At 44.7% G+C, this 24463-nt stretch overlaps 1 protein-coding gene across 2 annotated transcripts; it reads left to right on the top strand.

Annotated features, from left to right (window-relative positions):
• The first annotated feature begins 316 nt into the window (after positions 1-316).
• Positions 317-24075, top strand: LOC133371732 (smad nuclear-interacting protein 1-like). Of its 2 annotated transcripts, XM_061599453.1 has the most exons (2): positions 317-1261; positions 23634-24075. In XM_061599453.1, exons 1-2 carry the CDS (start codon positions 413-415, stop codon positions 23775-23777), a joined length of 993 nt encoding a protein of 330 aa, XP_061455437.1. In that variant the 5' UTR covers positions 317-412; the 3' UTR covers positions 23778-24075. The 2 variants fall into 2 exon arrangements, with proteins under 2 accessions (XP_061455437.1, XP_061455436.1); XM_061599452.1 differs by lacking the exon at positions 23634-24075 and having other exon boundaries at positions 321-1832.
• Positions 24076-24463: the final 388 nt, after the last annotated feature.

Here is a 24463-nt window from a genome sequence, read left to right as displayed (position 1 = left end):
TGTCTTTCTCCCTTCCCCAGCTGGCTCCTCCAAAGAGCTGTGGCAATAGAGTTTAACCACCTGGAAGGAAAAAGGGGCGCCCCTTTGCAAAAAGATGGCCCAATTCTTCTCTACGGATCTGCCCTTGCCAGGGTTGCATTTCTGCGTGAAAGGGATGGAAGGAGACTGGGGAAAACACAAGAGACCAACAAATGAATGGCAACACATCATGTAGACTTCCCTGTAGAAAGCTGAATGTTCCGGCGCTCGAGAAGGACAGCCGCCTCCCTTCGCTTCGGCCGCTAGGGGCGCGTGCCTAGCTCCGCCCACGAGGCGGCCGGCGGGCCATAGGGTGCGGAAGGGGAAGGGCTTCCGGGTGGTGAGCCCAGAAGCAGGAAGAAAGGAGGCCGGAGCGGTGTCTACTGCCGCTGGAATGGAGGGGCCTGAGCGGAGGCGGCAGCGGCAGCGGCAGCGGCGGAGCCGGACGAAGAAAAGGGCGGAACGGAGCCCGCGCGGGAGCCGCTCGCCCCCGGGAAGCGCGGGGACCTCCAGGTCAGAGTCAAAAAGGGAAAACAAGTCCTCAAACAAAAGAAGCAAATCTCCCCGAGAGAAAAGAAGCCGAAGTCCGCATCATGTGATAGCTAAAGTAAAGCAGGAGCGAGAGGAGCACTCTCAGAGGGGACATGAGGAACGTCAGTATCGAGACCACTCTGAGCTGGATCGTAGGTGGGAAAGTAGCGGTGACCGAGACAGACACCGGGACCATTCAGGCCGAAGGAAGTCCAGTAGAGGTCGGCCTGCGAGCTATGAAAGGGAAAGGGACGCTCATCACCTCCACAATCAGCAGGCGCAGAGGGAATTCTATAATGAACAACGGCGTGAGCACCGTGAGCAGATAGAAGCAAGTGGCGATGAGGAGAATCGAGGGGCAGGGGGCCCCAACAGCATCAGTGCCAACAAAGAGCCAGGTAATAAAGAGAAGCCAAGCTTTGAACTGTCTGGTGCACTTTTGGAGGATTCCAATACTTTCCGTGGTGTCGTGATCAAATATAGTAAGCCCCCAGAAGCACGGATCCCAAAGAAGCGGTGGCGTCTTTATCCTTTTAAGAACGATGAGGTTCTCCCTGTCATGTACATTCACAGGCAGAGTGCCTACCTGCTGGGCAGGCACCGACGCATTGCTGATATCCCTATCGACCATCCCTCTTGCTCCAAACAACATGCTGTCTTTCAGTACCGGCTTGTGGAATACACCCGCCCTGATGGCACCATTGGCCGGAAGGTAAAGCCCTACATTATTGACCTTGGCTCAGGCAATGGCACGTTTCTGAATAATCAGCGCATTGAGCCTCAGCGTTACTATGAACTGAAAGAGAAGGATGTGCTGAAATTTGGGTTCAGCAGCAGAGAGTATGTTCTCCTCCATGAGTCATCAGATACCTCATAATAATAATAATAATAATAATAATATTTAATTTGTTTGTCGCCTATCTGGCAAATAGCCACTCTAGGCGACTGTGATGTTCCTGTATTAGTGTAAATAGGGTAAGTGCTGTTTGTTTAGAAGATATGTGGTAAGTAGAATGGAAGAGGAGGGGGGAGTGAATGGGCAGTAGAATGCTGGATGATTGGCTGAATGTTTAAAATGGCTGACAGTATAAAAGGAAGAAAGTCAGGTAAATCTGGGTGGATGTGGTATGGACGTGTGTGGACGTTGGTGGACGTTGGTGGACTTGAGAGGGTTGTTTTGGTGGGTTTTGAGAGGAGAGGGTGGAGTTCGGATTAATACTAAGACCAGTACCTCAGGAATAGATGTAACCATATGCTTAAGTGCCTTTTAAAGAAATCTTGTTATCTCTGTTATATAATAAAATACTTATTTGGTTTACCAAAGGCCTGATCCTTGGCTGGGGTTTCACAGACCAGAAGGGAGGGTGAGGTAAATAACCAAGGCTGAAGAGTGCTGATCTGCTAACTAAAATATGTAACTTGTCCCTTGGGTCCTCCCCCGTGCCTGAGGACTGGAAAGTGGCAAATGTAATGCCAATCTTCAAAAAGGGATCCAGAGGGGATCCTGGAAATTACAGGCCAGTTAGCTTAACTTCTGTCCCTGGAAAACTGGTACAAAGTATTATTAAAGCTAGATTAACTAAGCACATAGAAGAACAAGCCTTGCTGAAGCAGAGCCAGCATGGCTTCTGCAAGGGAAAGTTCTGTCTCAGTAACCTATTAGAATTCTTTGAGAGTGTCAACAAGCATATAGATAGAGGTGATCCAGTGGACATAGTGTACTTAGACTTTCAAAAAGCGTTTGACAAGGTACCTCACCAAAGGCTTCTGAGGAAGCTTAGCAGTCATGGAATAAGAGGAGAGGTCCTCTTGTGGACAAGGAATTGGTTAAGAAGCAGAAAGCAGAGAGTAGGAATAAACGGACAGTTCTCCCAATGGAGGGCTGTAGAAAGTGGAGTCCCTCAAGGATCAGTATTAGGACCTGTACTTTTCAACTTGTTCATTAATGACCTAGAATTAGGAGTGAGCAGTGAAGTGGCCAAGTTTGCTGACGACACTAAATTGTTCAGGGTTGTTAAAACAAAAAGGAATTGCGAAGAGCTCCAAAAAGACCTCTCCAAACTGAGTGAATGGGCAGGAAAATGGCAAATGCAATTCAATATAAACAAGTGTAAAATTATGCATATTGGAGCAAAAAATCTGAATTTCACATATACGCTCATGGGGTCTGAACTGGCGGTGACCGACCAGGAGAGAGACCTCGGGGTTGTAGTGGACAGCACGATGAAAATGTCGACCCAGTGTGCGGCAGCTGTGAAAAAGGCAAATTCCATGCTAGCAATAATTAGGAAAGGTATTGAAAATAAAACAGCCGATATCATCATGCCGTTGTATAAATCTATGGTGCGGCCGCATTTGGAATACTGTGTACAGTTCTGGTCGCCTCATCTCAAAAAGGATATTATAGAGTTGGAAAAGGTTCAGAAGAGGGCAACCAGAATGATCAAGGGGATGGAGCGACTCCCTTACGAGGAAAGGTTGCAGCATTTGGGGCTTTTTAGTTTAGAGAAAAGGCGGGTCAGAGGAGACATGATAGAAGTGTATAAAATTATGCATGGCATTGAGAAAGTGGGTAGAGAAAAGTTCTTCTCCCTCTCTCATAATACTAGAACTCGTGGACATTCAAAGAAGCTGAATGTTGGAAGATTCAGGACAGACAAAAGGAAGTACTTCTTTACTCAGCGCATAGTTAAACTATGGAATTTGCTCCCACAAGATGCAGTAATGGCCACCAGCTTGGATGGCTTTAAAAGAAGATTAGACCAATTCATGGAGGACAGGGCTATCAATGGCTACTAGCCATGATGGCTGTGCTCTGCCACCCTAGTCAGAGGCAGCATGCTTCTGAAAACCAGTTGCCGGAAGCCTCAGGAGGGGAGAGTGTTCTTGCACTCGGGTCCTGCTTGCGGGCTTCCCCCAGGCACCTGGTTGGCCACTGTGAGAACAGGATGCTGGACTAGATGGGCCACTGGCCTGATCCAGCAGGCTCTTATGTTCTTATGTTCTTAGTGACAAATGGTGGCAGCGGGTGAAGGGAAGAATATAACACCACAAGTATTCAGAGCAAACCAGAATTATAAGCAGTCTGAGTAAATCAAAGGGATTGGGACAGCTTTAGCACTCAGTGTTGGATGTTGGTTCGGGCACAAGCAGATGCCCAGGATGTAGAACAGAATAGTGACAGGCTAGATCCCAGTTGAAGCAATGAGCCAGACAAGTAATAAGTTTTAAGAGTCACTTTACTGACAATAGAGGTATAGAATACATTACAAGCTCTCTCTCTCTGTACAAACTCCTCGACCCCCACACTCTGCCAGTTTCAGTTTCCAGCTATATACTGATAAGACAGCTGGTTGTCCTGGCAACGTGTCCTTGAGGAGTGCACGTCCACTCCAGCCTTGTGAGCTACTTGGCCTTGTAACTCTGCCATGGAAAAATACTCTTAGGAACTTTTTTACTTGCCAACACCCCCCACCTATTTTTCCATAAGCAGCACCTTTTACATTTGTTCACATTTTTGCTTCCATTTGTCATTACATTAACATTTCTTGCATTTACTTAAATCACATTTCTCCACATGATACATTTTTTTCTTCAGTTTACATCAGCATCATTTGTAATACAGTTACTCCATTGCAATCTCAGCATCATTTTTATTACATTTATTTCAGCAATTTTTCTCATGAAATTTCACACTTTTGCTGTCATACCTATTTGATTTATCAGTTTTATGAACTTGTCTTCACTTAGTGGTTTTGTCATAACGTCAGCCAGCATATCAGCGGTGTTACAATAAGTTAATTCCACAAACCCTTGTTTAATCATTTCTCTGACATGGTGATATTTGATGCTGATATGCTTGGTTCTCTTGGTGTGTGCTTCTGACTGAGCTAGCTTAATGCAGGTCTGATTGTCCTCATATATTTTGATTGGTTTGTCTATGCCTTTTCCAATTTCAAACAGTAGATGGTCAAACCAGGTAAGTTCATTACAAACCAGAGACAATGCTATATATTCAGCTTCTGAACTCGATGTTGCCACTATAGTTTGCCTCTTGCTGCACCAATCAATCACTGAATCATATAATAGAATGACAACACCAGTAGTAGACTTGCGGCTACTGGGATCGCCAGCATGATCTGCATCTACATAGCAGCACATACTCCTGTGTTTACTGCTGGATAACACTAGACCTTTACTGCTAGTACCTTGCAAATACCTCAGGACTCGTTTTATTCCTTGCCAATCTGCCTCAGTAGGCTGTTCCACTTTTCGACTTAAAATGCTGACAGCATTGCATATGTCAGGTCTTGTTACCTTAACAAGATATTGCAACTGTCCTATGATGTGTCTGTACCTAGCAGGGTTTTCACAAGCTGTCTCTGTGTTTTCTTGTTGAAATGATGTTGTCATGGGAGTCCCTACTGCCTTACATTCAGACATCCCATATTCTGCTAGTATTTGTTTTATCTTTCCTTCCTGTTTTAACATGAAACTCCCGTCTGCACCTCGTATGACATCTGTACCTAAATAATGACTTACAGGTCCCAAACTTTTCATTACCACATGTTGTTTCAGACTATTATGGAACTCTTTTTCCTCTGCCTCCCCGTGGAAAATATACAGAATGTCATCCACATAAACTAGACAGTATGTGAGCCCCCCCTTTGTTTCTTTCACATACACACAGGGGTCTGCCACACAACGCTTGAACTTCATTGACTGCAGAACATCGTCTAGTTTTTCGTTCCAACAGCGTGCACTCTGGTGCAGACCATAAAGGGATTTCTGTAACTTGCAAACTAGACCTGGCTGTGTTTCACATCCGGGAGGCTGTTCCATATAGATTTCTTCTTTTAACTCCCCATGTAAAAATGCCGTGCCGATGTCATAGTGGCTTACTTGCATGTTTTCTATGGCAGCTATTTTTAGCAAAGCCCTGATTGACTCATGTTTCACCACAGGAGCGAAAACTGCATCATAGTCCGTCCCGAATTGCTGTGTAAAGCCCTTAGCTACTAGGCATGCCCTATACCTTTGTATCTGTCCTGTACTCGACCGCTTACGTTTAAATATCCACTTACACCCTATAGCTTTCTTCCCTGGGGGCAGAGGTACTAGCGTCCATGTGCCATTTTTTCGCATTGCTTCCAGCTCCTCTTTCATAGCTGCATGCCATTCATTCTGTTCGGCTATGGGTAATTGTTTTATATCCCCGAGGCTTGAGAGCTCTTTTTCCTGCTCTGATTTATTAGCCACAACATCAGCATCAATCACTGGCGTCTGTGCTTTCACTGACTGCGTTTGGTTAATCCCTTTTGAACCTCTATATGTCCTGTCTGTGTTTTTACTGAGGACTCTCAGCTGCATATAGAACAGTGACTTCTTTACTATCCCTTTCATGACTATTTTTTCTCCTCTCATAATATGAACTGAACCCCTTTTGAACATCACATTGAACCCCATTTCATTGAGTTTTGACACAGCCATAATGTTGCTTTCAATGTCAGGAATAAACAGCACATCTGTCATAATCGTATTAAAACCTGCTAATTTCACTGTACCCCTACTTTTGATAAGTTTCTTAGTTCCATCAGCCATTATTACATGATCCTCTACGTCACAATATGTATGAAACATTGATTTATCTTTGATTATGCTATTTGTTGCCCCGCTGTCAAGAGCCCATAAATCACCATATTTATTTCCCTGCTCATTGTTAATACATTGCTTATTCTTACTAGCATAGATCACCTATACACATGGTTTTCTTCCTCTTTCTCTTCTTCTTGCTTCACAGTTCCTTTGAAGATGTTGCCTGGAACCACAAAAATAACATGCCTTTTGTCCATACAGTCTCTCCTCCACTGCTTTGTTGTTCAGCTTTCCCACGTGTTTAGTCTCAGTCTTTTCTTGCTTTGCCATTTCTTGCCTTCTTTGAAATTCTTGTAATAGTTTTCCTTCAGTATAGTCCATGGTTAGGTTTGCGTCATTCATCGCTTCCATAGAACTCACCAGAGCATCATAACTTGGATCCAGACTTGATAGCACAATATAAACTTTTTGCATTTGAGAATGTTCCATATCATGTTCTGTTAAGTCAATAAATAGTCTATTCATCTCCAATAAGTGCTCTGACATGGTTGTATCTCCAGATAGGCGCATCTGATATAATCTTCTGGCAAGATATATTTTAGAACTAGCAGTCTTTTTCACATGAATATTTTTCAAAGTTTCCCAGGTTTCCTTTGCTGTTACTGCGTCACGCACGTGCAGCAATTGAGAATCATCAATAGCAAGAACAATTAACGCCTTTGCCCTCTCATCCAGCCTTCTCCAATCTGCTGGAATTGGCACCACGGCGGGTGGGTCATCTGCGATTACATTCCAAACTCCTTCTTTCACTAGAAAAGCCTGCATCCTCTGTTTCCAAGTGCCATAATTTTTCCCTGTCAGCCTTTCCAAGGGAATCCCGGCCGATAATGTAACAGACATACTTTCACTTTTCACAGTTCACCGCCTTTGTAATTAGAGCTTCTCACCTCCGTCCTTCAGTCAGTTATTCCCACGGCTCTCTCACAGCTTTCGGCTCAGCTTTCGGTTTCGCCGTCTCTTCACACGCTTGTCCTCTTTACTCCTCTTTTGGCTTTTCTTCGGACATCTGTCTGTGCATCGAAACCATCCAGGAATGAACCATCCTCTGCTACCACTTGTTGGATGTTGGTTCAGGCACAAGCAGATGCCCAGGATGTAGAACAGAATAGTGACAGGCTAGATCCCAGTTGAAGCAATGAGCCAGACAAGTAATACGTTTTAAGAGTCACTTTACTGACAATAGAGGTATAGAATACATTACAAGCTCTCTCTCTGTACAAACTCCTCGACCCCCACACTCTGCCAGTTTCAGTTTCCAGCTATATACTGATAAGACAGCTGGTTGTCCTGGCAACGTGTCCTTGAGGAGTGCACGTCCACTCCAGCCTTGTGAGCTACTTGGCCTTGTAACTCTGCCATGGAAAAAAACTCTTAGGAACTTTTTTACTTGCCAACACTCAGTCACAGAGGTAACCAGATAGAGAGACTCAGGCAGAGTCTCTGGGACTACTGGTTATAGGACGTGACTGGTGGTGCTGCCTAGCAGGGGGATCTGTTGAGATCTGTGCTAGAGCGGGGAGAGAAACCATAAGAAAGGACAGTCCGGACTGGTGGAGTCCCTGGTGGTGCCTAGAGGCAGGCAGTAACCACGAGCAGGTAGGAACCTGACAGGGAGAGCCAGGGAAGGGCGTCACAGCGACATACATTAAAATGAGATAAAATATAGCAATAACAATGCAGTCATATTAATAACAGTAAATAAAAATACTGGACAGTCATCAATACATATAAAAACAATTATATAAGCAGCATACGGTAGATGACGAGATCATGGAGATTTACCCTTCCCATAGACCTCAAAGGCCTGTTGGAATAGCCACGTCTTCAGGGCCTTGCGGAATACCTCTAGGGAAGGGGCATGTCGAAGATCACATGGGAGGGAGTTCCAGAGAGTGGGGGCCACCACAGAAAAGGCTCTCTCACTTGCCCCCACCAAACTAGCTGTTTTGGTTGGCGGGATTGAGAGAAGGCCTTGTGTGGCTGATCTAGTTGGGCGGCATAGTTGGTGGCGGTGGAGGCGCTGTTTCAGGTAAGCTGGGCCGAAACCGTACAGGGTTTTAAAGGTTAATACCAAACCCTTGAATCGGGCCCGGAAAACAACCGGCAGCCAGTGTAGATCAAGTAATACTGGCGTAATGTGGTCCCGGCGGCGGCTGTTGGTAAGTAAGCGCGCCACTGCATTCTGCACAAGTTGTAGTTTCCGGGTCGTTTTCAAGGGTAACCCCACGTAGAGTGCATTACAGTAGTCCAATCGAGAGGTGACCAGGGCATGCACCACGAGTGGGAGCTGTTGAACAGGGAGGTAGGGTTGCAGCCTACGTATAAGGTGTAATTGATACCAAGCTGCCCGGCTCACAGCCGAAATCTGAGCCTCCATGGACAGCTTGGAATCAAGGACAACCCCGAGGCTGTAGACCTGGTCCTGTAGGGGCAACTTCACCCCATCAAACCTCAGAGGTGGACCAGAAGACAGAGGAGGAGGAAGAAGACCATCCTAATTACAATGCATCACTTTAAACAATAAATTAAATGGATCATTGACTAAAAATTACCTGAAGATGCTTGCTCAAATTTCTTTCTTTTTTTAGAGAGAAAAGGTTGCTTTGCTGTAGTGTAGCCAGCCTCGCTGTTATTGAGAATACCCATATTCTCAATACTTCCCATATTCTCCAGTTGTTTTCATAAATGATAATAAAGCTATAGTTCTATGTGGAAATGTATCATTGTAAGAGAGATGGAGCAGGTTTACAAATTTCCTCTCCAAGGTGAATGTAACAGGAAACCATGGTTTTACAAACCCTGGAAGTATTGCATTAAAGTGTGCAAGAGAAGGGAGGAGGGTACCCACTCTCACTGCATTTAGGGAACAGGTGTTTTCCAAGCTACAGAGGATTGAGCTAAGAGCAGGGCCACCAACAAAAGGAGCCGCATTCCATCTCTGGCCTTCGATGCCGCGGCCTCGAGTTGCTTTTGGACCGCCGCCGTCGCCACTGCTGCCGCCGCCGTCGCTACCTTCTGGGTGGACCTCGCCTTTGTCCCTGCCTTTGGCCGTTGTGGCGCTTTGGCTGGAGTGGCCCTGGGCTGTCGTTGACGTCGCAGCGCCTGCGGGTCCGGGGTGCTGCTCCGCTGCCGTTGTTGCTGCGGTCCTGTGTCTCGGGACGCTGTCGCTGCGGCTGCCGTGGACGCTGTTGCTGTGGCCTGGCGCTGAAGATCTGGGCGTGACCCCGCCGTCGCTGCTGCGGTTTCGCGGGCTTGGGTGTTGCTCTGTCGCTGCTGTTGCTGCGGCTTTGCGCCCTGGTTGCCGTCGTCATCCCTGCAGCTGCTGCGGGGCTGTGTGGCGCCTGCCACTGCTTCGTTTCGGCGGTCTTGGGCTGTTTTGGGGCTCGTCGCCGCTGCTAACTGTTGTTCCTGCTGCCTAGACATTGTTGACTTTTATGATTGCTGCCATCACTACTATTGCTGCTGTTGCTTGGCTGGAGGGGGCATTGCCGTTCCATCGCTTTTTGGCCCCCGTTGCCACGGTTGCCGCTACTGCTGTCCGTTACCTGCTGAGACGTCGCTGTTGCTGATGTGTCGTGTGGATGGTTGAGTGTTTTGTATGAGTGAGGGTTCCGGTTCCGGTTAGCAGCGTTTGGTGAGCTCTTCGTCTCTATCTAGGTAGCGGCAGTAAATTTACTCCTTAAATATATTTTTCAACTCTAAAACTTGCACTTTCAAGCTATAATTCTTCATCTTAGAAGATAAAGACTCTTTATGACCTCTTTTCCTTACTTTACGCCCACGCATAAAAGAAGAATCTTGGCGATTAACTGCCTCACTTGGCTGCCATTTCCTTCATTACCTTGTCTTCTCTCAGACAACATAGTTGAGATAAGACGTAATGGTATTGACAAGAAATGTGAGGAAAACTCTAATTCCCCCTCCTCCCTTGGAGTGCTTAACTGAAAACGACAAGCCAAAGAAGAAAAAGTATAAGACAATACAGATCCCCTCTTCGTCATCCCATCTGAATGTAGTTTCCTCCCACAAGATTAAGGGGCAACAAACAATTACCAAATATTTTATACCTCTATCCCAAATGCGAGCTGGACAATTTTGCCAACAAACCACATATCCTCAAATGGACTGGTCTTTACCACTTAAAGGCTTCTCTCATAGCCTGAAAAGTGATTTGCCGATAACGAACTTGGCTGAAGAAATAGCACAGGCAGACAACCAAACATCTACAACCTTAACTCCATCTACAACCCTTAAAGGGGAAACGTTGTGCCCAGCTGTTCCTTATCAAAACAACTTTCTGAATGCAATCTCTCAAGTGAAAATGGGAAAGTTAGATGAGTGCCATCCAGAGCCAACTGTTTCCCTACCCCCTACTAAGGAAAATGAAGCTCCATCTAACAAAAATTTGCAACAACAGGATACCCTTGTTTTGGATGATACTGATGCAATGAGTTAAAGTTAAAATGTTATACTGAAATGAAATCAAATAATGCAAAATGAAACATATGCTTGCTTTCCCTGCCTTGTGAAAAGTATGGGAGTTTTCCGCTTATCTGCTTCTTTAGCAATTAAAGATGTTATTCCCAGCTTGTAGCACCAAAGGTCAAGGATAAAGGAAGTCTGAAGATGAGAACAGAGAAGTGGACCAGAATAGACAGATGCTGAGAAATTAAACAATGATGTATTCTCGATTAGCTATGCATTTCTGATACTATGTATGTGACGCATCTATAGCCTACAAATATGATGACTGTCAGCTATTCGGGAGAGCCACTTGATTGGGGCCCTCCCTTTGCAAAGGTTTTAATAAAGGCAAGACTTACTGATCTGGTCTCGTCTCTATTCCTTATTGGCATCTCAAGGAATGAGAGCCTTTATCAGTCGGGCTTTCATCCAGGCCTGGCTCCTTTTGTAACAATACTACACCCTATCCAATCTTAAAGGAGGATATCAATGGCCTGTCTCTGAGAGGTTGGCTTCTAATGTTGGCAACAGACCTTGAACATATAAAAGTCTATATGAACGAATGCAACTCACTTTTAACAACGGTAGTCACTTTACAAAAAGCTCTTCAAACAGCCTTGGCTATTACCCAGACGCACATGGATAAATCTTCAGGTCACATAGTTGCCAACCAACAGAAAACTGCCCAGACTAAGAGACGTCGCCCGATTTGCAAAACAAAAAAGACCAAAAACATGAAATCAAAAAAACTGTCACACAATAATGGGATGAATTTTAAGAGACTCTTTAACTTACTAGACAATCTGGACGAAGAGAAACGAACTAAAACAAAACAGAGTCAAACAAAACACTGAAAAGGAGTGCACTAAAACAATTCCAGATGATGACTCACGAGCTGTTACATTACAATTTAAAAAGACGACCCAGGACACTTCCCCTCTCCCTATTCCAACACCTTACATCCCTTGCCAGGATCCCTGGATGGATGTTTTATATGAGGCACAGTCAAAACAAAATCATTCGTCTTTAAAGTTGCAGTCCCAATGGAATCTTATTCTTGTCAGAAATAAGTTGGTCCTTGAAAATTATCCTAAGCTTTGGGGCCATATAAAGCCTACTGCTAGAAAGCAACATCTGATTGATACTTTATATTACACGCTACCTCGGCCAATAAATATATATATAAATATACAGGACATTGACCATATCGATTATCTCTATTTTAACAACATTAAGGCTCGAGTGGTGGTTACTTTCCACTCTCAAGAAAAAGCCAACCTGATTTGGTCTAATAAAGAGGCACTAGCAAAATTGGATATTCGTATCCTTCGCTTCTTCGAAAATTTAGCATCACCCATGGCTCTACAGACACATTCCTATTTTACTCAAGGACAATTCCTCCCACATGACCATACGCCATCGGATCCTCTGATAACTTTTAATGCTCAACCTAATTCTGAAGAAAGAATAACCCTCCAAAATGATACAGATTTCCAGAGTCTGATTAAAGAAGAGCAGAGCCCTTTTTATGCTCATAAAAGAGTCTCTCTGATACAAAAGAGTCTACAAAATCTGACTCCTAAGTTGGAGGTGATCGAAATAGTTGACTCGCATGAGAATGACCCCCCTGGAACTTCTCGGTTAAGTTCCAGACATACTTCTACAATCTCACATAACAGACAGAAGGATGTACCGTTTGACCCTCCGCTGGATGAGGAACAATCCTTAATCCAATCATTCGGCTTTCTCCCAAGTCTAGAAAGGGATAACATTTTAAATAGTTTGGTACAACTTTCTCTTCGCCTATCAGTCATCCACGAGCATTTAGAAGGGTCTCCTCACAACTCCTCAGAGGATATAAAGGAGGAAGCTGAGAAACAGGAAATACAAAAGAGAATGGGCCATCCTCTGTTTCTAACTCATCAACCGGCTTTGGTATCTAACATTCTACCTAACGTGTCTTCACCAGCTCGGACATCGTTTGGACCAAGGAGGGAAAAATGTTTAAACATATCAAATAATTCGATTTTAACATCTAATACAAACTGACAACTTATGCTAGTGTCATGGAATGTTATGGGATGGCTTAACAAAATAAGTGATGATGATTTTATTTCTTTTCTTCAACAATTTAAAATAATATGTTTGCAAGAAACCTGGATAACTAAGGATATACAGATGTCTCTTCCCGGCTTTCGAGCCTTTTCCTTACCGGCAAACAAACCAAATTCCAAAGGTAGAGGAAGTGGTGGCCTCTGTATTTTTATATCTGATGACTTACCTGTGAATATCAATGTCTCAAGTCCTGACTGTGATTATTTAGTTCAGGGGCTGAGGATTACTGGTCCGGTGACAGGTGCTCTTATTATTATAAATGTCTATTTACCCCCGCATAAGGCTAGGATTATAAATACGGATAATATATGGAATCAACTGTTGGCCTTTCTAGCGACGCTGGAATGTTTATTTCCTACCTATAAAACGATTCTTTGCGGGGATTTTAATGCTAGGACGGGCCCTGGTTGTCTAGATGACTTTTCAACTAATCACGGACCGCCTCCTTCCCCCTCTCAAAACGCTAGATCTTCTTGTGACCAGATTACAAATAAACAAGGCCTGAGGTTAATAGAATATGAACATCATCTACTGTGCCTACATGGTTCTTATTTAGACCACTCTAATGGTACACTTACCTACCTTAACAGCCGAGGAGCCAGCGTGATCAACTATATAATGATCTCGACCACGCTGGCCCCTGTAGTTCATAGGTTCTCGGTTCTTGATAGAACCGAAAGTGACCATTTTCCTTTGCTATTGGTATTACAGCTGGTTCAACCTCTGTCCCTACCAGCTTTGCCATCTTTGAACATACTTTAACGACCCAGTTATTCAGAAATAACTTTCTTGTTGGAATTCGTCAAGCGGTCATAGACTCAAAGTTAGACGCCCTTGAAGCATACCACCAGATTATAGTATTGTTTAAACCTTTACTAACCAAGGATGCTTCTGTAAATACCACTCACCATAGAAAGGAAAATTGGTTTGATTTTGACTGCAAAATAGCGAAACGCCAGTTATCTAAATACACACGGATTACGATAAGAGATCCTTCTCAATTTAACCATGATCATCTCCGACGCCTTCGAACCTCATATAAGGAGCTAATTGGACAAAAAAAGGAGCTGTTTGCCAGAGCCCAGTGGCTACGGCTCACTCAAGCACAGTTGGAAGGCAATGACCGTTTGTTTTGGGAGCTGGTAGCCAGAGGTACTGGTGATTATAAACAATACACCACAAGCCAAATATCTCCTTCAACGTGGAGTGACCATTTCACCAAACTCTATGAAGCACCAATAACTTTTAACGTGCTTCCCCAATTATATAAAGAGGTCGAAAATACTACCTGGCCCCCCGTTACGCCAACCCAGGTTAGTTCACTTATTGCCTCCTTAAAAAGAGGCAAGGCTCCCGAAGAAGATATGATCCCTCCCGAGCTTTTTACCAACTTTCCCGAATGGTGGGTCCCTATCCTGGCTAAATTATTCACAAGAATTAATAACACAGGGGTCATTCCAGCTGGCTGGAAACAGGGCATAGTCATACCTGTCTTTAAGAAAGGAACAAAAAACAATCCAAATAACTACAGACCTATTAGTCTACTTGACATAGGAGCCAAACTATATAGTAAGCTCCTATTAATGAAATTAGAAGACTGGGAAGCAGAAAATTCAATTATAGCCCCGGAACAAGCAGGGTTCCGAAAGGGACAATGTACTTTAGATCACTGTGCTACCCTACTTTTCCTGGCTAGACAGTCAATAATGGGTCCTACTAAACATCTTTACGCCGCTTTTGTCGATCTCGCAGCGGCTTTTGATTCTATTGACAGAAACCGGCTATGGACCAAGTTGGCCTGTTCTAATATAAACAAACGCCTCCTCTATTTAATTAGAGAATTGTACTCCAACAATTCCCTTAGAATCAGGATAGGCAACAATCTAACAGACCCAATAAGGATTAATAAAGGCGTTAAACAAGGTTGCCTTCTCGCACCTTTGCTCTTTAACCTGTACTTGAATGACATCGTTACCGAACTTAAGGGCCCAAAATTTTTCCCTCCTTCAGCCAGGACCAGGAAGATCTCTATGCTCCTTTATGGCGATGATATGACCCTCCTCTCCCTTACCCCTATAGGCTTGAGAAGGCTTTTGTCGAGTTTAGACATCTATTGTAAAAAGGAAGGCCTCTTCATAAACTATAAGAAAACAAAAATAATGGTATTTGGTAAGAGACACCAAACGCATAAATGGTCTATTGGATCTCATGTAATAGATCAATGCCGCTCTTTCAAATACCTAGGTATACACTTTCAAGATACTCTTGTTTGGACAAGACATCTGATAGCCACCAAATTAACAGCTGCCAGAGAGGTAGGGAAAATCCTCAGATTCTACAGGACTTCGGGGGGGCACCTCGTGGCCCCCGCCTTAAAAATCTTTCAAAGCAAGGTAATCCCTCGGATTACCTATGGAGCAGCAATCTGGGGATGGATAACTCCTTCTCTATCACAGTTAGAAACGATCCAAAATAACTTTTTGAAACGTCTTCTTTGCCTACCCCCTGGCATGCCTGCCGCTTTTTTAAGAACTGAAACTGATTTTCTCCCAGTTCGTGCTCGAATACATAAATCCCTATTGTCATACTGGACAACCTTATCTAACTCAAACTCTAAGATTTTGGCGAAGGCTTGTTTTGAGGTGGCTATATATGATAATTTCTGGTCCTCTAAATTCCGGGCGATCCTAGCTGAATATCATATTCCAGCAATGTCTATTAAAGCACTATATAAGTATAATATTCATGAGCAGCTAACATGTCACTGCGCTTGGCTGGACGACTTGAAAATTTCTAACTCCAAGTTTTCAAGATGGTATAGCCTTTTTAAACTGGATCACAAACGGGCAAACTATCTAACTTTCCATCTACCTGTCCACTTAAGACAGGCCTTTACAGCCCTGCGATTCCAAACCATGCCCAGCGCTATGCTAACTGGGCGCTATCATAATATTCCCTATGAACAGCGGCTTTGTATTTGCCAAGGAGGGAAAGTAGAAGACTTGATCCACTACTTATTTGATTGCCCGATCTACGAGCACCCCAGATCTAGATTCATTGACATAATAACTAACCGGATCGGTCCTGGTACGGATAACCAATATATTTATTATCTTTTAGCTGATAAAGACTACTGGACCACTTACCAAGTGGCCCACTATGCCCTCGCAGCCCAAAACCTGAGAGTTAAATATTTAGTTAAACATGGTGCCCAGGTCGGCTAGAGTTCATTATTTTATACAGTTTTACACAGTTTCACATAGTTTTGCTATGTCATTTTAATCAATTTTATTATAAAGTTAATTCTGTAACTGTAAATTTGTTATATTGATGTTGTTTAACTGATTGGTTTATATGTTGATTGTGATGGCCTATGGCCTGCAATAAAACTTTGATTGATTGTATGAGTGAGTGTGTGATTGTATGATTGTGTACAGTTTATGATTTGTTAGTTATTTTATTTTATTTTATTATGTGCCTGGGCAAGAGTTTAGTGTATTGGGAGGGAGAACCAGAGGGGGCCCCTATCAGCGTAGTGACGGGTAATGGGAGGTATGGCGTTGTGAGGAAGACATGCCAACTGAGGGGAACTCGGCCCAGACAACTGGTGGCTGTGCCGTGTTCCGGTCTTCCTCACACCCACAGGACTGCTGGTAGTTCTATCAGTCAACTCTCGGATCTCCAGTTGCTGCTTTTTAATGCCACATCGGTAAATAATAAAACCTCCCTCATCCATGATTTAATTGTGGATGAGGCGGCCGATCTGGCATGTATTACCGAGACCTGGGTGAGCAATCTAGGGGGTGTTAATCTCTCCCAGCTATGCCCACCTGGGTACTCGGTTCAGCATCTGGGTAGATCTGAGGGTCGGGGAGGGGGAATCGCTGTGGTCTATAGGAGTTCCATCCCTCTTGTTAGGCACCCTACCCAGGTGGCTAATGGTCTGGAGTGTCTGCACATTACGTTGGGTCAGCGAGACAGACTGGGAATACTGTTGGTGTACCGTCCACCCTGCTGCCCAACAGCCTCCCTAACTGAGCTGACAGAGGTGATTTCGGACTTGTTGTTGCGATCCCCCAAACTGTTGGTGTTGGGGGATCTCAACATTCATGCTGAGACCGCTATGTCTGGAGCAGCTCAGGATTTCATGACCTCCATGACAGCCATGGGGCTGTCTCAATTTGTTACTGGCCCCACGCATCTGTCGGGACACACTCTAGACTTGATTTTTGCCACGGGAATAGGGAATGGTGATCTGGGAGTGAGGAATTTTACATCTATTCCTTTGTCATGGACAGATCACCGCCTACTGAGGTTTAGACGCACACTGTTTTCTCCCCTCTGCAAGGGTGGAGGACCAATTAAGATGGTCCGCCCCCGGAGACTAATGAATCCTGAGGGTTTTCAAAGGGCTCTAGGGTGTTTTCCGACTGATAAAACTGACGATCCTGTCGAAACCCTGGTCAATCTGTGGAACACGGAAATGACTCCGGCAGTTGACGCGATCGCCCCGATGCGCCCTCTCCTGTGCAGAGCTCAATTGGCTCCTTGGTTTACCTCGGAGCTAAGAGTGATGAAGCAAGAATGGAGACGGCTTGAGTGTAAATGGAGGTAAACTCCCGACGATTGTAATCATGCACTTGTGAGGGTCTCGACCAAGCTCTATATGAAGGCGGTGAGGGCAGCAAAGAAACAGTACTTTGCTGCCTCTATTCAGTCATCTGTTAATCGCCCAGCGGAACTTTATAAAGTTGTCCGGGGACTTTTACATTCTGGTCCCCAGGACGCAATAATACCATCAATAGCCCGTTGTAATGAGTTTGCGAGACACTTTCAGGACAAGATCATGAACATTCACCGGGACCTTGACTCCAGTATTGTAACAGTTGAACCTAACGAGGTGTCCAGAACACAGTCTTGTTCTGTTTTATTGGATGAGTTTCAGTTGGTACAGCTCGAGGATGTGGACAAGGTCCTTGGACAGGTGCGGGCGACCACTTCTACTCTGGATCCCTGCCCTTCATGGCTAATAAAAGCTAGCAGGACTGGGACAGCCGGCTGGGCCAAGGAGGTGATCAATGCCTCTCTACGAGAGGGAGTGGTCCCACTCCACCTGAAACAGGCGGTGGTGAGACCGCTCCTAAAAAAACCATCCTTGGACCCTGATAATCTTGACAACTATAGGCCGGTAGCAAATGTCCCATTCTTGGGCAAGGTTCTAGAGCGTGTGGTCGCTCGCCAACTCCAGGCTCTCTTGGATGAAACTGATTATCTGGATCCATTTCAATCGGGCTTTTGGCCGGGGTTTGGTACAGAAACTGCCTTGGTCGCCCTGTATGATGACCTCTGTCGGGAGAAAGACAGAGGGAGTGTAACTCTGTTGGTTCTCCTTGATCTCTCAGCGGCTTTTGATACCATCGACCATGGTATTCTTTTGGAGCGACTCTTGGATTTGGGAGTTGGAGGCACTGCCTGGCAGTGGCTGTGCTCCTATCTTGAGGGTCGTCTCCAGAAGGTGGTGCTTGGGGAGCATTGCTCGAGTCCCTGGGTACTCCAGTATGGGGTCCCACAGGGCTCAGTTCTGTCCCCCATGCTCTTTAATATCTGTATGAAGCCGCTGGGTGAGGTCATTAGGAGATCTGGAGTGCGTTTCCAGCAATATGCTGATGATACGCAACTCTACTTCTCCTTTTCATCTTCTTCAGGTGAGGCTGTTGATGTATTAAACCGCTGCCTGGCTGCGATAATGGACTGGATGAGAGCCAATAAACTGAAGCTCAATCCTGACAGGTGTCATGGCCCCGTCAGAGGACTCCTCAGATGAGGACGACTCGGGAGTAACAGCAGCAGACCCAGGAGCAGCAGACTCAGAAGGAGACACGGAGGAGCCTCCTGAGAATCCAGCTCCTTCTCCCCCTCAGCTGCAGAGCACCCCAGATACAGCAGAGGCCCTGCAGCCAGACACAGACAGTGAACAGGATACTCCCCCCTCACCTGCAGAACGTAGACAGCAGAAGGTCAGGCAGAAGAGAGGCAGGCCTGTCTCCTTAAGGCCCAAACACTGAGGGCTCACACCTGCTGTCCATCCTGCTCTTTATAAGGCACACCTTGGCTGCAGCTTGTTGCTGACTGCAACGTCAGGCGTGGCTTGTGTGTTCCTAGTTTCCTGGCACCCTCTTTCGGACTGACCCCTTGGCACTTGATCCTGGACCTCTACTGACCTCGCTTCTGGACTCCTGACTCGGCAAGTACGCTTCGGACAAGCCTGGCCCTTATCAGATTCCCTCCTCCTAAGACCTGGCAGATTTATGGCCAGACTGCCGGCTAAGGACTTTGCTTCCCTGCCAACCACCCAGGAATTTCCAGCCCCCACCGGCACTGCTAACGCAGTGTAGAGCTGACAACAAGACTGAGATGCTGTTGGTTGGGGGGCTCTCTGCCCAGATGGCTGATGTTCGACCTGCCCTAGATGGGGTTACACTCCCCCTAAAGGAGCAGGTCCGTAGTTTGGGGGTCTTATTAGATCCGCTCCTGTCACTTGAGGCTCAGGTAGCCTCGGTGGCACGGAATGCGTTCTACCAGCTTCGGCTGGTAGCCCAACTACGACCCTATCTGGACAGGGAGAACCTCGCCACAGTTATCCATGCTCTGGTAACCTCTAGATTGGACTACTGTAATGCACTCTACATAGGGCTACCTTTGAAAACGGTTCGGAAACTTCAGCTAGTGCAGAATGCTGCGGCCAGAGTTCTTACTGGGACAAAGAAATTTGACCATATAACACCTATTCTGGCCCAACTGCACTGGCTACCAATATGTTTCCGGGCCAGATTCAAAGTGTTGGTTCTTACCTATAAAGCCTTAAACGGCATCGGACCGCAATACCTGGTGGAACGCCTCTCCCGCTATGTACCTACCCGTTCGCTACGCTCAACCTCGAAGGCTCTTCTCCGGGTCCCGACTCATAGGGAGGCCCGGAGAACGACAACTAGATCTAGAGCCTTCTCAGTGGTGGCCCCCAAATTATGGAATGCCCTCCCTGACGAGATACGCCTGGCGCCTTCTCTGCTATCTTTTCGGCACCAGGTAAAAACCTACCTCTTCGCCCAGGCATTTTAAATGCATTTTAAGCTTAAACTTTGTAATTGAAATTCCTATTTTAATCTTTTAATCTTGTGCTTAAAATGTTTTAGAACTGTATAATGAAATTCACACTTGCTCGTATTTTAAATGTATTTTATTTTGTTGTACACCGCCCTGAGAGCTTCATGCTATAGGGCAGTCTAAAAATGTAATAAAATAAAATAATAAATAAATAATAAATAAGACGAATCCACCTGACAGTCAGTCAGTGGCTGTACTGAACCTTTTGCTGCAGCTGAGCTGGAACATTGCTGAGCTGTTGCCTCTCACTGCCTTAAAATCTGCTTAAGATCTTTTACTGGTCACATTATTTTGGGAGCTTGTGACACTCCCTGAGTGGATGGTTATGGGCATTGAGGTAAAGCCAACTGTTGCTTTTCAGATGCTTCTGGTTAATTGCACGGTGACAGAAAGTAATGGTGCGTTTGATGCCTGGCTGGTATAGCAGCTCTATTACTGGAGTTTTTCAATGTATATTTTAATTTAAGATAAGACCCTGAAGGAACAAAACACACTGTACAAAACAGGGCCATTTCCAAACAAACACATTTTCCTTTGTGTGTGTGTGTGTGTGTGTGCTTGCAGACTGCTTTAAAAAAATAGATGCTACTTATTTTTTTAAGTAGACTTTTGAAAGGAAGCCTGGTGGATGTTCTGTAAAGTCTTTAGCTGTTTGATTCTTTCATGTATTGCGGTAAAAGATATTGCAAAATTTTGTGACGATTCCTAAAATTTGTGTAGGCAATTTTGCATCAAAATAAGGGATGTACTTCCCTGGAGCGGAGTCTGGGGGGGAAGAACGTTTCCAGCATCTTCTCTATGGCTTTTTTACTGCTGAGGGGAAGGGAGGGTTGTTTCTCAGGCATCTATATTTCCCCACGAAAATATTTTTTGCTTAACATGGTGTATAGTTTCCAACAAAACATTAAAAGTGGATATAAATAACCTTCTGGAAGGGATGAGACCTACCACATGCCTACTTGACCCTTGCCCTTCCTGGATTATAAAACAGTCCAGAAAGGGACTCGTAAATTGGATCAGTGAGTTGATTAATGCCTCCCTCCAGCAAGGCCACCTTCCAGGAAGCTTAAAAGAAGCAATTGTTATTCCATTATTAAAAAAGCCTTCCTTGAATCCTTCCTGTTTAGACAATTTTCATCCTGTTTCCAACTTACCTTTTTTAAGTAAAATCATTGAGAGAGTTGTAGCCGCTCAACTCCATAGTGACAGATCACTATGACTCATCTCAATCCAGTTTTAGGCCGGGTCATGGAACTGAGACTGTATTGGTGGCCTTAGTAGACGATCTTCAGATAGAGCTAGACAAGGGGAATGTGTCCTTGCTAGTTCTCCTCGATCTTTCAGCAGCGTTCGACACGATCGACCATAACATCCTCCTAGACCGCCTCTTCGAGATGGGCTTACGAGGCACTGTCTTTCAGTGGCTCCGCTCGTTCTTGGAGGGCAGATCACAGAGAGTATTGCTTGGGAATTTTAGTTCTGATCCCTGGCCGTTATCATGTGGAGTTCTACAAGGCTCGGTGCTTTCACCGATGCTATTCAACATTTACATGAAACCGCTAGGAGAGATCATCCAGAGGTTTGGAATTCGATTTCACCAATATGCTGATGATACCCAGCTTTATTTTTCCTTTCCTCCGGATACGAAAGATGCCATCCTCCCACTAAACAACAGCAGTAAAGACCTGGATGACGCAGAATAAACTTAAACTAAACCCAGATAAAACAGAGGTGCTGGTGGTTGGACACCGAACTAAGTTGGAAACAGGGAATGTTCCCATATTAGATGGAGTTGTACTCCCTTTAAAAACACAAGTCCGTAGTCTCGGTGTTCTCCTAGACTCGGCCTTGACTCTAGAGGCTCATGTTCTTGTAATCTCTAGAAGTGCTTTCGCCCGCCTAAAGCTAGTTCACCAGTTGCGTCCTTTTCTGGAGCTCTCTGACTTGACCATGGTTACTCGTGCCTTGGTCACGTCTAAACTAGATTATTGTAACTCACTTTATTTAGGTCTTCCCCTTAGAATACTCCACCAATTGAAATTGGTTCAGAGAGCAGCTGCTAGGATGCTAACTGGGGCGGATGTCCGAGCTCACACTACTCCGCTTCTAAAACAACTACACTGGCTTCCAATCTCTTATCGAGTTCAGTTTAAAATCCTGGTTTTAACGTTTAAAGCTTTATCGGGCTCAGGTCCTAGTTATCTATCAAATCGTTTGTCATTTTATGAACCGGCTCATCCTTTAAGATCTTCTTTAGACCCTGGTCTTAATATTCCCGCCTTTTCCCAAATTCACCAGACAGGCATTAGGAATAAATTGTTTTCAGTGGGGGCACCAACTCTTTGGAATGCTCTCCTGCAGGAAATTCATTCTTCCCCTTCTTTGTTTAGCTTCCGTCGCCAAGTTAAGACCTTTTTATTTCGGTTAGCTTTTGAATTATAATGTGCGAAATACTGTATATTTCTTATAATGTTTTTATAACTTGTTTGGTATGTTATACTGTACTATGTTGGTTTATAATGTTATTGTTTGCCGCTTAGAATTCCTTGGAACTGAAGCGGGATATAAACTTTTTAAATAAATAAATTAAATAAATAAATAATGAAAACTTCCTCTACTCTTTACAAGGAGGGGCACCTCAAGAGAGCCAGCCTCCACCTCCTCTGGTTGCACAAGCGACAGAGAACATCAGAGTTGATTTAACTCATGTATATTCCACTGGGAAGCACAGCATATTATATATACGCATAGCTATAGACATAGATGTATATAGTTGATGATGATGATGATGATGATGACGACTTGATAGCTTTCCATGCCTTAATGGGGTGTGACTTGACAAGGTTCTCTTGCATGCCAAAAGTCAAAGGCAACATCATGAGAAGAAGCCTATGGAAATAAGAATGGCTCACATTAGAGATGGGGTAGCTATGGCACTCCAGTCTTTGTTAGACTCCAGCTCCCAAGAGCCTCATCCAGCATGGCCAATGGTCAGGAATGGTGAGAGCTATAGTCCAGCATCATCTGGAGGACAAAAGGTTAGGCAATCCTGACTTAAATGGTCTTTGTGACTCCTGTTCACCAAAATCTATTCCTACATGGTTTCTGGACTTTGTTGTTGAAGTGTACTGTGTAAAAATGTAAATGTAAATGTAAATTTAATTTTTTGGTCGCCTATCTGGCCGAAGCCACTCTAGGCGACGTACATATCAAATTTCAATAAAATGCAATAAAATCCAGTAAATACAATAAAATACAATATAGTCAGCAGTAATAAAATAACAGCATATACAGTACAAAACAACAGGCATTCAGTATGTAATTAGCCCATCCCGGTGGTCCCAAAGGCCTGTCCAAACAGCCAAGTTTTTAAGGCTCGGCGGAAGGTGTCTAGGGAAGGGGCATGCCGAAGATCAGACGGGAGGGAATTCCAGAGAATGGGGGCCGCCACCAAAAAATGAACAAACAAATGTGGGAAATGAACAAACAAAGCATGATCTCACATGAGAAAGGATGCTGGTGTTCACAACTAGTGATGGTGCCACTGGCGAGGTCCTTCCCCCTCCACCCAGCACATTGCCTCCCCATATGAAGAGAGCTACTTAGCAAGTATTTATAAGGGACCAAGCATGGATGATGCTACTAAACATTCGACCATCTAATCATTTTTGCTGGATGATTCGCAGTGCATACTGGTGGCCATGAAAGTGAGTCCAGAGGATGAAGAAGAAGACAGAAATAGTTCCCTAACGACACTTGTAGTCCAGGGAAGTTATACTGATGGCACAGAAGGCAGCAGTTGCACCCTAAGAACATCAGAAGAGTCCTGAAGCTGGAACAGGCCAAACAGGAGCCCATCATCCTGTCCCTCCCAGTGGCCAACCAGATGCCCCCAAAAGGAAGCCCAGAGCAGGACCTGCGTACAACACCAACACTCTTCCCTCCTGCGATTCCCAGCAGCTGATACTACATCAAAGGGCAAAACATGAGGACATATTTCTACAATGTAACTAATTCTTAATGATGAGCATAAAGGGTTACTAACCAAACTCATTAATTCAGTGTATTTTAATATGGTTGGGCCTGCATTCTACATATTACAATTCCAAAAGGTGGAAATAAAGCATAAAACCCAATTAGTTATGTCTGCTGATTAATTACAATCCACTTGACAGTCATAGCAATACATCCATTGGGTGAGATTATGCTGCAGAGATTATGGAGCACATTTTTTTTCTATTGCTCCAGAGGGTAGGACCAAACTAATGGGTTCAAAATTATAAGAAACGAGAGTTTGACTGAACATTAGGAAGAACCTCCTGATGGTTATGAGCCGAGCAGCAGATACTGCCTTGGAAGGTGTGGAGCTTCCATTGGATGTTTTTAAGCACCGGGGACATGGTAGCAATGGTTTTCTGGCACTGACAGGGGGTTGATGACCTCTGGAGGTTTCTTCCAATTCTATATGGCATACTGCATGAAATATGGAACTTAGAAAAGGATCCCCCTGAAACTC

This window comes from Rhineura floridana, chromosome 17 (genome assembly GCF_030035675.1).
Source record: "Rhineura floridana isolate rRhiFlo1 chromosome 17, rRhiFlo1.hap2, whole genome shotgun sequence".
In the NCBI taxonomy this organism is placed as follows: Eukaryota; Metazoa; Chordata; class Lepidosauria; order Squamata; family Rhineuridae; genus Rhineura; species Rhineura floridana.
This window is presented reverse-complemented; position numbering and strand designations above follow the sequence as displayed.